Genomic DNA, 13,302 nt, shown 5'->3' on the forward strand with positions numbered 1-13,302 from the left:
AGTTCGCGTCGCGGAAGGTGCGATTTATTTGATGTTGAGTGTACTTCAAGTCCTATAGGAAGAAAAGAGAAAAATAATCATGTAATATTGTAGATAAGCCGTATCGAAACTGATAGTTTCATTATATTTTTTTTATTTAAAACTTCATTGCGTTGTTTATGGTCCAAAAACGATGAAAAATGTCAACTCGCATAACAAGCTTAACAAAGGTCAGGAAACAAGTGTAAAATGTACATAAAATGCAACTTTAACAAAGTGCCTGTGTAAAAACAGTCGGAGCTTTACTGTTGCATGTGAGGGTGACGCCCACCGCTGTGCGGCGGGAGCTGCTGGTGTTGCATCTGTTGTTGCTGCATCTGCTGCTGCTGTTGCTGCTGCTGCTGCTGTTGCTGCTGCTGATGCTGCTGCTGCTGTTGTTGCTGCTGCTGCGGCTGCTGCTGCGGCTGCTGCTGCTGCGGCTGCTGCGGGTACTCCAGCGCGCGGGCCTGGTTCGTCTCGTACGCCATTTGTGCTGGGAGACGCTGCTGCATTTCGTCCGGGCTGACGTATGCGTGTGGCACCTAGAAGCGTTAAAATCGATGATAAGGATGCTTACACAAATAAATACATTTGGAGTAGGCATGCTGAAGTGTAGATCCACCACACTCATTTATTTCCAATGAGGGTTTTCGCGATTGAAAAATCCGCCAGATGGCAATACGTAGACGCGAGGTCCAAATGCTGCATGATTGGTTATTTTTGACATGACATTGACAGATTGTCAAAAACCCTCATTAGAACGTAATTATTGTACTAATATTAATCTTTAATTTCATTTACGGTTTACTGTGTGTACAATGTACATCATTATAGCCTGACCAGGAACATTAAAACCCTGGCATAGAGGCGCGTCAATTGCATTTGATAATGCAACACTGAGTACAGTCGTACCTGTTTTAAATTAATAGGCTAACTTTATGTATCAGAATTCAGGATTACGGGCTAATTTGATATTTTCATAAATTAACGAAAAAATATTATTATAGGTAACCTGGTTTAAATAAATTAAATGAAACCATCAATCGAGCTAGTAGGATTTATTTTAATATTCATCAATAATCAAATTCAGAACTTGAATATTCAACTGCAATTTTTGCTCATGAACGCTTCAAACTCGGTACTTCTTTCCCAATTCCATAAAATTAAACACTTAGAAAATGACATTTTTTTTTTAAAATAGGTAGTTGTAACAAACACAGCAAATTTTCATAGTGGACTGTACTATGCGATAAACATGTCAGTCAATTTGACAACCTTTGTCGGAAACATTATTCAATGAAAATATTGTCCGAACCCTTAATATTTCTCTTCGACAAATACTTTAACACATTGTGAACCACTTTTCTTTCACGACTATAAAAAGATTTTAGCAATTTAATTCACAAAATCAATTGCGCACATTTACAATAAAGTTTGTTTACACTTTGACAGCAATAGACTGACATGCAAGGTGACATGTCAATGAAGTTTTCAGTCACTGTTGCCATTAAAAGAAATTAGTACCATTAGTTTTCCGCAACATGGCGAGGGTTTTTATGTTCCTGGTCGGGCTATATTATGATTATTTTTTCATACAAAATCACACCTGTTACAACACCATAATAATGACAGTGTTTGTGATGGGTACAGTCTAAAAATCTGTTAGTTTATCATAAATGACGAATATTTCCAATAGAGTGTGGCCTTTATGTCGTGGGAATTAAGGTTTACAATTGTTTGTTCTTACGTTTATGGGCTATATTTCACCGGGACACCATGGCGGCGCAACCAGTCGCCGCTACCAACAAAATGTATGCAGCTTTGCGCAACCAAACGGACACCAGGTGAGTAACTCTCTATAGAGCTAAATACATTTTGTTGGTAGCCGGCGACTGGTTGCGCCGCCATGGTGTCCCGGTGAAATATAGCCCTAAGCGGCTGCAGTATCCCCAGCCTGGCCAGCAGCAGCTGTTCCTTGGCCTCACGATCGTAGTTGTGGCCTTTATGTCGCGGGTGTTAAGGTTTACAATTGTTTGTGCTTACGTTTATAAGCGGCTGCAGTATCCCCAGCCTGGCTAGCAGCAGCTGTTCCTTGACCTAGCGCAGCGCCTGGTGCCTCACGATCGTAGTTGTGGCCTTTATGTCGCGGGTGTTAAGGTTTACAATTGTTTGTGCTTACGTTTATAAGCGGCTGCAGTATCCCCAGCCTGGCCAGCAGCAGCTGTTCCTTGACCTGGCGCAGCTCCTCCTGCTGCCTCACGATCATCTGCTGCAGCTCCTCGTGCTTGCGTTGCAACTGCTCCTGCCACGGCCACTAGCTCGCATCAAATAGCAATGGCAAAACAGTTACGATCGCGTTATGAACATTCATACCACGCAATATTGTCTTTACCTATAAAATTGCAGATTTTTTCCATTTTATAGTTATTCTATTTTACATTTTTTCTATAGCATTCAGACCTTTCGGTTCCAAAAGCAAAAAGATGTTTGTATGGAAAAATAAATTTCGTTGATAATTTATCTTATCAAAACTGCAATTTCGTAGGTAAACTCGCCTCTCATATCAATCACAATTCGCCCAATAGCAATAAATTAATTTATATCTGTTACAGTCAAAACTCATAATCGGTCAAAACCACTTTTGACTGAAAAAATTAGTTAAAAGCGAAATTGACCAAGGGCATCGGTCAAATCCACTTTTGACTGCAAAAACAAGTCAAATGAGTTTTGACTGTAACATCTATACAAGGTGTTAGGTAAATGGGTATATGAGCCGACACTAGCCCATGTTAACATGGTCATATAAATGATATGGTGAAGTCAGAAAATTGATATCTTCATTTTAATTATTTTATTTTTCATACAAATCGGATTTTATAAATTTAATTTTGTATGAAAATTAAAAAAATTAAAATGATGATATCAAATTTCTGACTTCACCATACCATTTATATGACCATGTTAACATGGCCTAGTGTCGGCTCATATACCCATTTACCTAACACCCTGTAGAATAAAATACAACTAATAATATTAAAATTTTGGCTGGCTTAGGCCTGATTCGACCAAACTTTTATCCGAGAATAACTCCTGGTATAACTGGCACATAGACAGTTTCAGTATGGGAAATATGTCAAAACTGACGATTTATTCTGAAATTACTATTTAGTCGATACCACCCTTAAGGCGATTAGTGTCCTCAATCCGCGCCAAATGGGCATTTTGTAAAGCCTACTCCTCTTTTACTGCTGGACAGAAATAGTTGAAAAAAATATATGTTATACAACAGTTCTAGGACTACATTTGTGACGTTTGAATTTTCGCTACGTCTCTTTGTTTTGGATTAAAAAAATAAATACGGGACATCGATTTTTTACTTAAATTCCCTACTCCTCCAAAACGGCTATGTTAATTTAAAAGATTTTTGCACGAATAGATTGGGAATTCTTTAATCTTTAAATGACACGTTGCGTTTTTCAATCGAACATTACTTTCATTCATAAATTTTACTTTTGATAAATTCCGAACGTTTTGCTGTTGAGGGGGCCTTCGCGGGGTGCGGGCGGCAGTCGGCCGCTGGCCTTCAGACGGGGAGGTTGTGTCACTCGCTACAAACTGACATTAGCGATCAAAATGACGGAGGAAATACATGATTTAGCATGAATTATCATGAATAATATTAACTACTTATTTACCTCTCAGTGCCTTGAGGCAACTTAAAAAAGTACATTCTGTGTTTTTATTATTATTTAGGCAGTTAAATACTGCACAGTATTTAGTACACCATTTTCTTTATTTTCTTCCATCATACACAAGAATACGCGTGCGTGAGTCAATGTTCGCTCGTATGTGAGGCCTTGTCGAATAGTATCCTGTAGGTGGGCCATCGTGCGTGTTTTGTTTTCGATGTAAACTAGCGGAGATGAACAGTACCTCTATTACGAAAAACTTTCGAGTTCGTTTCGATTGCGTATTCAAAGTGCCATCGAAAAATTTTGTATGAAAAATTAAACAGCGCCCCCTAGGGCGGCTATAATATAGGGGGCGCTGTTTAATTTTTCATACAAAATTTTTCGATGGCACTTTGAATACGCAAACGAAACGAACTCGAAAGTTTTTCGTAATAGAGGTACAGGCCTGCTATAGGTCGCTCAACGCAAGTTGAGGCGAACACGTACTCACACTGATGTAATATTTGAATACAGAACACAAATAGCACATTATGCCACAGCCTTCAAGTCCAAATATCGAGTTTAAATGATCCACGCTGAACTGTCCCACCAAACTGAATGACAGGGGGGCGCTACCATCGTTCAACTATATGGTTTCCAACATGGCAAAAATCGGAACCAGCGATACGGTATTGACGGTGGCGCCACGCTGTCAATGTCATGGATAGGACAGTTCAGTATATTGGAACTATACACTTGCTACCTCAAAATAAACCACTTGTCAGACCGACTCCGCAAGACGTCAGCGCAGATAGCGGCGTATACAGATACAAATCTTTACTTGTGTTGATAGCCTCAACTATCGTTGCGCGATCAATAACTAAGTTTGCGATTGATTGATAAAACGGCGTCATTTAAAAAAAAACTGAACTGCTAGTCTAGTTTATCAAAAGTCTTGTAAAATGCGTAAACTACATAATCTAACAGACAACTTCATCACAGTAGCATGAAACTGAAAATTGGCAACATAGGGCTGATTTTTCAATCGTCCGATAACTTTTAACTGAAGAATAAACTTAACATTTTGCCATATTATTTCCCATACTGAAACTGTCAATATGCCAAAATTCCTTAGTTAAAAGTCCCAGAGGTGAGCCCCAAGTGTGGCTTTTTTCAAGTCACATTTATGGTGCTTGTTAATTGTTTATACAGTGTGAGTCACGTTAAAGTGTACATATGAAAATAGATGAAACTAGACCTATTTTTATCGACAAAAAGGTAAATTTTTTTTCTAGATTTTTTAAATTTTTTTATAGATTTTTTTTTCTTCCAATGAGGGTTTTCGCGATTGAAAAATCCGCCAGATGGCAATACGTAGACGGGAGGTCCAAATGCTGCATGATTGACGTTGAATTACGGGACACCCTGTATATTTTTTTTTTTTTTTAAAACTCAAAATTTTTTGACCTCTTTTTGTCGATAAAAATAGGGCTAGTTTCATCTATTTTCATATGTACACTTTAACGTGACTCACATTGTATAAAAATTAAATGTGTTTTTCTATAAGTTTATTTATTGGTCTTTCAAATAACACCAATATTAGTGGGGCACCATGATTGTGTGAGAAAAAAATCTTCAAAGTTATTGTCACGGGTGGTGCTATTTAGTTGATGCCGAGCGAGTGTATGTCAAAATCACCTCTCCCGTGCCGACTGCCTGAGTTTATAGCTTTCAGGTAGCTATTCTCACCTGCATCTGCGCCTGATCCTGCGACACGATGACCGGCAGCGGCGGCAACGGCAGCGGCATAACGCCAGGCACGCCCACCGCTCCGGCCACGCCCACCGCGCCGGCCACGCCCACGTATGGCGACGGATCGAGGTACTGCGCACCTATGCCGTGCTGCGGCACCAGCGTCGGCTCCACCACCTGCAACACCATCTGTGGCTGTTAGGGCCAAGGACACAAAGGTTAGATTATTGCGGCCTCATTTGAATATGATATTTTATTAGGAAGAAAGAAAAATTGTGTACTTATTGTACGAGCTAAAATAAATGTTTTTCTATTTCTATTTATTTAATACTAGCTAACCCGGCGAACTTTGTTCCGCCTTAATGGCAATAAATAAGCAGACTTTTTTTTTATTTCGAACGGCATAAAAAGTATCCTATGTCCTTCTCCTGGCTCTAAATTACCTCCCTGACAATTTTCAGCTAAATCGGTTCCGCCGTTCTTGAGTTAAAGTGGAGTAACTAACACGACTTTCTTTTATATATTATATAGATTTATATTAAAAGTGTGTCCAAGCCCACGACGTGCCCGCCTGTATATTTAGCTCAATGCGGAAGTCTCACCTCGCGCTGGACCTCACGCTGGTTGTTCCGCTGCGAGGAGCGCGACTCGCCGGACAGCGAGGCGGTGTCGGAGCCGCCGGTGTAGCGCGCGTGCGGGGTGCGCGCCCACGACGCGCCCGCCTATACAGGGTGTTAGGTAAATGGGTATATGAGCCGACACTAGCCCATGTTAACATGGGCATATAAATGGTATGTTGAAGTCAGAAATTTGATATCATCATTTTAATTTTTTAAATTTTTATACAAAATAAATTTTATAAAATCCGATTTGTATGAAAATTAAAATAATTAAAATGAAGATATCAATTTTCTGACTTCACCATACCATTTATATGACCATGTTAACATGGACTAGTGTCGGCTCATATACCCATTTACCTAACACCCTGTATATTAGCTCAACTAACCTCGCGCTGGACCTCACGCTGGTTGTTCCGCTGCGAGGAGCGCGACTCGCCGGACAGCGACGCGGTGTCGGAGCCGCCGGTGTAGCGCGCGTGCGGGGTGCGCGCCCACGACGCGCCCGCCGTGGCCGTGGTGCACGTGACTACGGTGCCCGACGTGCTGCCCGCCGAGGCAGACTTCACTGAGGCGGGCTGGAAACAAAATTAATTACGGGTTACATATCTATTTATTTATTTATTTATTTATTTATTTTATGGAAAACAAACAGCATATATGCATTATTAATAGATGAGGCGGTTAAGATCAAAAATGCCTTACATAGTTTTCACAAATAGCATATCAAGATACAATCCAAAACAAAACCATTTAGCATGCAGTATAACAACAATATATGAAAAAAGTTAAAACAATACAGAAAATACCTACTAAAGCCATACCAAAATAGCAGAATATTAAGCAGTAAACAGATACTTCAACTTTTTACCGGGAGAGTGCTAAGTAGTGTCGCCAAAGAATTCCTTATTACTTTGATTTTTGAAGTAGTTTGGTCTCACAATATGAAAAAGGTCAACATTTTCAGAATAATTGCTGTTAAAAGTTTTGAAAACTCTGTTAAAGAAGGAATTGCGTCCATAATTAGTGGTACATGCATCAACGTGAAGTCTAAGATAATTTCTCCTGACATTGGCACGAGTAGGCACCTGTAACTTGATTCGCGAAAGAAGCTCACTGCAGTCTATTTTACCATTAATTAGGTTATGGAGGAAGGTAAGATCAGCGACTTCTCTTCGCAGTTTTAATGGAAGTAGATGATGATGCTTACAGTCAGCCTCGTAAGTAAGTATTGCATTAGAATAGACAAGAGTGCGTGGACTAGCAGCCTAGCTCTCACTTATCACGTGTCATGTAAGTTATAAAGCTGTATTTGGTTGAAAAAGAGGCTAACAAAGGTGGCTGATGAAAACCAAATTCCTGTTGTTACCATAGGGGTCACTTTAAAAGTAGGGATTGATGGTGAAAACGGGCATGAGTTTCTTCCGCCACTTTTTCTCAGCATCAGCCTATATGTTGTCCTGAAGTGGTGGTAGGGCAACCTACATTTCGGACGTGTATAAGTGCCCTGAAAAGGGCCTATGTACTGAATAAACTATTTCATTTCATTACAAGGGATAAGACACAGTGTCGCCTGCCTGTGTGATCAAGCCTCGCACTGACCTGCGACAAGGGCTGGTAGGACGTGTTGGGGAAGTTGTCCCCGCCCTCGTTCATGTAGGGCGGCGACATGGCGGCCGCGGCCTCCTCGGCGGGGCCTCCATCATGACGTCACGCTGCCAGTGTCGCCTGTGTGATCAAGCCTCGCACTGACCTGCGACAAGGGCTGGTAGGACGTGTTGGGGAAGTTGTCCCCGCCCTCGTTCATGTAGGGCGGCGACATGGCGGCCGCGGCCTCCTCGGCGGGGCCTCCATCATGACGTCACGCTGCCAGTGTCGCCTGTGTGATCAAGCCTCGCACTGACCTGCGACAAGGGCTGGTAGGACGTGTTGGGGAAGTTGTCCCCGCCCTCGTTCATGTAGGGCGGCGACATGGCGGCCGCGGCCTCCTCGGCGGGGCCTCCATCATGACGTCACGCTGCCAGTGTCGCCTGTGTGATCAAGCCTCGCACTGACCTGCGACAAGGGCTGGTAGGACGTGTTGGGGAAGTTGTCCCCGCCCTCGTTCATGTAGGGCGGCGACATGGCGGCCGCGGCCTCCTCGGCGGGGCCTCCATCATGACGTCACGCTGCCAGTGTCGCCTGTGTGATCAAGCCTCGCACTGACCTGCGACAAGGGCTGGTAGGACGTGTTGGGGAAGTTGTCCCCGCCCTCGTTCATGTAGGGCGGCGACATGGCGGCCGCGGCCTCCTCGGCGGGGCCTCCATCATGACGTCACGCTGCCAGTGTCGCCTGTGTGATCAAGCCTCGCACTGACCTGCGACAAGGGCTGGTAGGACGTGTTGGGGAAGTTGTCCCCGCCCTCGTTCATGTAGGGCGGCGACATGGCGGCCGCGGCCTCCTCGGCGGGGCCTCCATCATGACGTCACGCTGCCAGTGTCGCCTGTGTGATCAAGCCTCGCACTGACCTGCGACAAGGGCTGGTAGGACGTGTTGGGGAAGTTGTCCCCGCCCTCGTTCATGTAGGGCGGCGACATGGCGGCCGCGGCCTCCTCGGCGGGGCCTCCATCATGACGTCACGCTGCCAGTGTCGCCTGTGTGATCAAGCCTCGCACTGACCTGCGACAAGGGCTGGTAGGACGTGTTGGGGAAGTTGTCCCCGCCCTCGTTCATGTAGGGCGGCGACATGGCGGCCGCGGCCTCCTCGGCGGGGCCTCCATCATGACGTCACGCTGCCAGTGTCGCCTGTGTGATCAAGCCTCGCACTGACCTGCGACAAGGGCTGGTAGGACGTGTTGGGGAAGTTGTCCCCGCCCTCGTTCATGTAGGGCGGCGACATGGCGGCCGCGGCCTCCTCGGCGGGGCCTCCATCATGACGTCACGCTGCCAGTGTCGCCTGTGTGATCAAGCCTCGCACTGACCTGCGACAAGGGCTGGTAGGACGTGTTGGGGAAGTTGTCCCCGCCCTCGTTCATGTAGGGCGGCGACATGGCGGCCGCGGCCTCCTCGGCGGGGCCTCCATCATGACGTCACGCTGCCAGTGTCGCCTGTGTGATCAAGCCTCGCACTGACCTGCGACAAGGGCTGGTAGGACGTGTTGGGGAAGTTGTCCCCGCCCTCGTTCATGTAGGGCGGCGACATGGCGGCCGCGGCCTCCTCGGCGGGGCCTCCATCATGACGTCACGCTGCCAGTGTCGCCTGTGTGATCAAGCCTCGCACTGACCTGCGACAAGGGCTGGTAGGACGTGTTGGGGAAGTTGTCCCCGCCCTCGTTCATGTAGGGCGGCGACATGGCGGCCGCGGCCTCCTCGGCGGGGCCTCCATCATGACGTCACGCTGCCAGTGTCGCCTGTGTGATCAAGCCTCGCACTGACCTGCGACAAGGGCTGGTAGGACGTGTTGGGGAAGTTGTCCCCGCCCTCGTTCATGTAGGGCGGCGACATGGCGGCCGCGGCCTCCTCGGCGGGGCCTCCATCATGACGTCACGCTGCCAGTGTCGCCTGTGTGATCAAGCCTCGCACTGACCTGCGACAAGGGCTGGTAGGACGTGTTGGGGAAGTTGTCCCCGCCCTCGTTCATGTAGGGCGGCGACATGGCGGCCGCGGCCTCCTCGGCGGGGCCTCCATCATGACGTCACGCTGCCAGTGTCGCCTGTGTGATCAAGCCTCGCACTGACCTGCGACAAGGGCTGGTAGGACGTGTTGGGGAAGTTGTCCCCGCCCTCGTTCATGTAGGGCGGCGACATGGCGGCCGCGGCCTCCTCGGCGGGGCCTCCATCATGACGTCACGCTGCCAGTGTCGCCTGTGTGATCAAGCCTCGCACTGACCTGCGACAAGGGCTGGTAGGACGTGTTGGGGAAGTTGTCCCCGCCCTCGTTCATGTAGGGCGGCGACATGGCGGCCGCGGCCTCCTCGGCGGGGCCTCCATCATGACGTCACGCTGCCAGTGTCGCCTGTGTGATCAAGCCTCGCACTGACCTGCGACAAGGGCTGGTAGGACGTGTTGGGGAAGTTGTCCCCGCCCTCGTTCATGTAGGGCGGCGACATGGCGGCCGCGGCCTCCTCGGCGGGCGCCTCTATCATGACGCCGCGGTTCATCTCCGCCTCGCTTACGGTTTCCGCCTCGGCGCCTTCCTGCTTCATGCTCTTAGCTATGTCTGTGCAGCTACAAATAAAAGAGCTGATTAGTAAACACTGGCGATAAGTAATGTTTCTTCTTACACACTGGAAAAAGCTCCCTTTTGTAAAAGTGAGTGTGAATATTTAATTGTAATACCAATACATTGGATATAAAATTGTTTTTATTACGGAAAAACAGCTATACGATATGAATGAATGAATAGGTAAAGAAATTTTTTTTTAATTTAAAATTTATAGTAAACCATCGTGTTTAACTTTACAAGGTTTAATTGGTTCAAGGATGCCTGACGAAATACAAGCAATGACTAAAGCAAATTTTCATTAAAAGAAAACGACAAGCACGTTTCAGCTCTTTCCAAATAGCCAAAAATTGTTTGCTGGAATTGTAAACTTTCCTTTACAACTTCTTCTGTGGACCTTTTGTTTGTTTGTTGAACTTACGACGACTTACGACTTTTGTTTGTTTGTTGAACTTGTGTTTTGAACTTACGACGAATTTAGCAATGAAACGAAATGTAGAAACGCGAGTAAATAGTGAGAGCGAGACTGAGGACTGATTTTTCAATCGTCGGATAACTTTTATTAACTGAAGAATAAGTTTGGCACATTGACAGTTCCAGTATGGGAAATGTGTCAAAATGGCAAGGTTATTCATCAGTTAAAAGATATCTGCCGATTGAAAAATCAGCCCATAGTAAGCAATGAGAGGTACTTACCTAACTACGCGGTGTGTACACACGACGAACTCAGGCTTAGAGTTCCACTGGTGGTAGGTGATGTAGAAACGCGTCTGCAGCCAAATCCACTGCTGGCCTTTGGTCAGGAATCGATAATAGCACGATGTCAGCTCTCCTTTTTGCATCACTGTAGAAGATAGTTATTATGATTTTTAGTTTCAAAACGGTATTTTTAAGACGTTCCAAAATATCTTTAACCCCTAAAGATACTAAATGACTGATTGCCAAATGTGTATTAGTGCTACAAAGAAGAAACTCCGTCATTTTTCTACCTCTGCTGTAACAAACCTCACTGAATATTTTAAACTAAGTTGGATTTTTACTAGTGATGGGCCGACTATGGTCTTTGCCGACTAACCGACTAGCCGACTAATCGGTTTTCAAATTGCCGATTAGTCGGCCGACTAATCGGCAATGCCGATCATTCTGATACCTACTTGTCCGAAGAATAATATCTAGATTTCTCAAAGAAATATGAATATCTATATTTCTAAAGAGATAAATATAAGTTCTTGAGAAATGAGATTTCTTTAACATGAGAAAAAATAAAAAGCAACATTACAATCACCTAACTTTACCTAAGGTAGATGTCATAATTTTCGACGGCGGAGGGTTCAGATGTGACAATATGATCGCCTCCTGCTGGGCTAGGATGCGCACCGTGATATTATTCTTACTTATCGACGTCAAAGTATGGGCAAAATTGCGCTTATCGCGGCATGCATCCTAAGCCCACTGATTCCTCTCCACCATCCACGGCGATGGTCAGCGAGCTGGGGGCGTGGATAGCACGGACTACCACCAATTGCCGGGACGGACTGTGGTAGTTGATGGCTTTGTCCGGATTTCCATAGCTCTTCACACTAAGGGGAACGCGATCTCAGGGGTTATTTATGTGGGGATTCCTCATCCTTCCAATGGGAGGAACCGCACATAATCTACCACTTCCCCGCAGGATAGGTATAAAATTCCATGCATTATTTCCCCGAAAAAAAAGTGTCATAATTTGTATATGGACAAATTACATAAACTTTACACACATTTTTGATTATTTCCTGGTAAACGTAACTAATCTTAAAGCCAAAATTTTAAATCAGATGAAACCACTTTTTACTGATTTTTGCAATCAAATGTGGTTTAGATAAACGCATTGATCTACCTCAAATCATCTTGGTGATTATGAGTTCTATTTCATTCACATATTTAATTTTGTAATGCGCCGATTATAATCGGCATATTTTGCCGAATAGTCGTCACTAGTCGGCCGACTACAAATGATGCCGAATAGTCGGCTTTCCCGACTAGTCGGCGACTAGTCGGCCCATCTCTAATTTTTACTATAAAATTATCACTGTCACGGGATTTTATAAAAATAAATAAAATGTTATATTTAGGCTGGGTTGCACCATCATACTTTAACTTTGACAAACGCCAAAAATATGTCAAACTCCATACAAAAAGCTCACGGCAATACTTATTAGTTTATTTTGGTATATTATATATTGTGGAAGATGATGTTAGGGCTCAATATCTTCGACTTTTAGTAATAAGTAAGTTACTGTAACCCCTGTAGATCTTTAACCCCTAAAAATGAAATGCTAAAGCGCCATTTGGCCACATTTTTTCCTTTCCACTGACGATATATTCTATGAAACTTACACGCCTCATGACACGTTACGACTTTCTCCAAGTCGTCGAAGTGGTAGTAGTCATAACCAGAAGTTCCGAGTACTTCGAAGGGGAGGTATCCTATGATGGGGGGTGCGCGGTGGTCGAGAAAAAGAAATTTCCACTCGAGGCTGTGGCGGGAGGTGAACTCGCTGCGATTCGAGTCCACCAGCGACACGTCACGGATCAGTTGCGGCGTGTTGAGGCGTCCTGTGCACACGAATAGCAACCTATGGACAAAACATATATGCTCTCTTTTAATTTTCCGTCTGTTTGAAGCTTCATCATCATCAGCCGCGCTAGGATGCGCGTCGAAATAAAATCCTATCGATGATTTTATGGGCTTATCGTATAAAATCGATAAAAGATTATCGCGGTGCGCATCCTAGGCTTACATGGTCATTGGATCTCCTCCACTGCAGGAGCAAGTCTCTCTCTCTAATTTACCAGACGCAAAGGGAGGTAGAGGAGGGAGGGATTTGACCTACATTCCCCAACCTGGTCTTTGGGGAGGCCGGATCCGACATCCACAGATAAAATAGGGGTGGTATTCTGCTCTACCGGAACCATACTTATCCGTTCCGTATCAACCCGCACAATGGTTTGTCAGGTCAACGAATTTTTGCTTAAGGCTGAAGATTTGGGTTTTATGCCGA

At 45.0% G+C, this 13,302-nt stretch overlaps 1 protein-coding gene across 1 annotated transcript; it reads right to left on the reverse strand.

Annotated features, from left to right (window-relative positions):
• On the reverse strand, nt 1-12,876 carry Clk (circadian locomoter output cycles kaput protein Clock; the record flags this gene model as incomplete). The annotated part of the gene is made up of 8 exons (XM_028304122.1): nt 1-560; nt 2,198-2,332; nt 5,439-5,636; nt 6,044-6,163; nt 6,571-6,639; nt 10,080-10,266; nt 10,958-11,105; nt 12,638-12,876. Coding segments are annotated over 8 exons (1,375 nt in total), but the record flags the coding sequence as incomplete, so codon positions are not given.
• Between the last annotated feature and the right edge of the window lie 426 nt (nt 12,877-13,302).

The sequence above is a fragment of the Ostrinia furnacalis genome, unplaced genomic scaffold (assembly GCF_004193835.3).
Source record: "Ostrinia furnacalis isolate ACB-3 unplaced genomic scaffold, ASM419383v2 OfSCF1381, whole genome shotgun sequence".
NCBI lineage: Eukaryota > Metazoa > Arthropoda > Insecta > Lepidoptera > Crambidae > Ostrinia > Ostrinia furnacalis.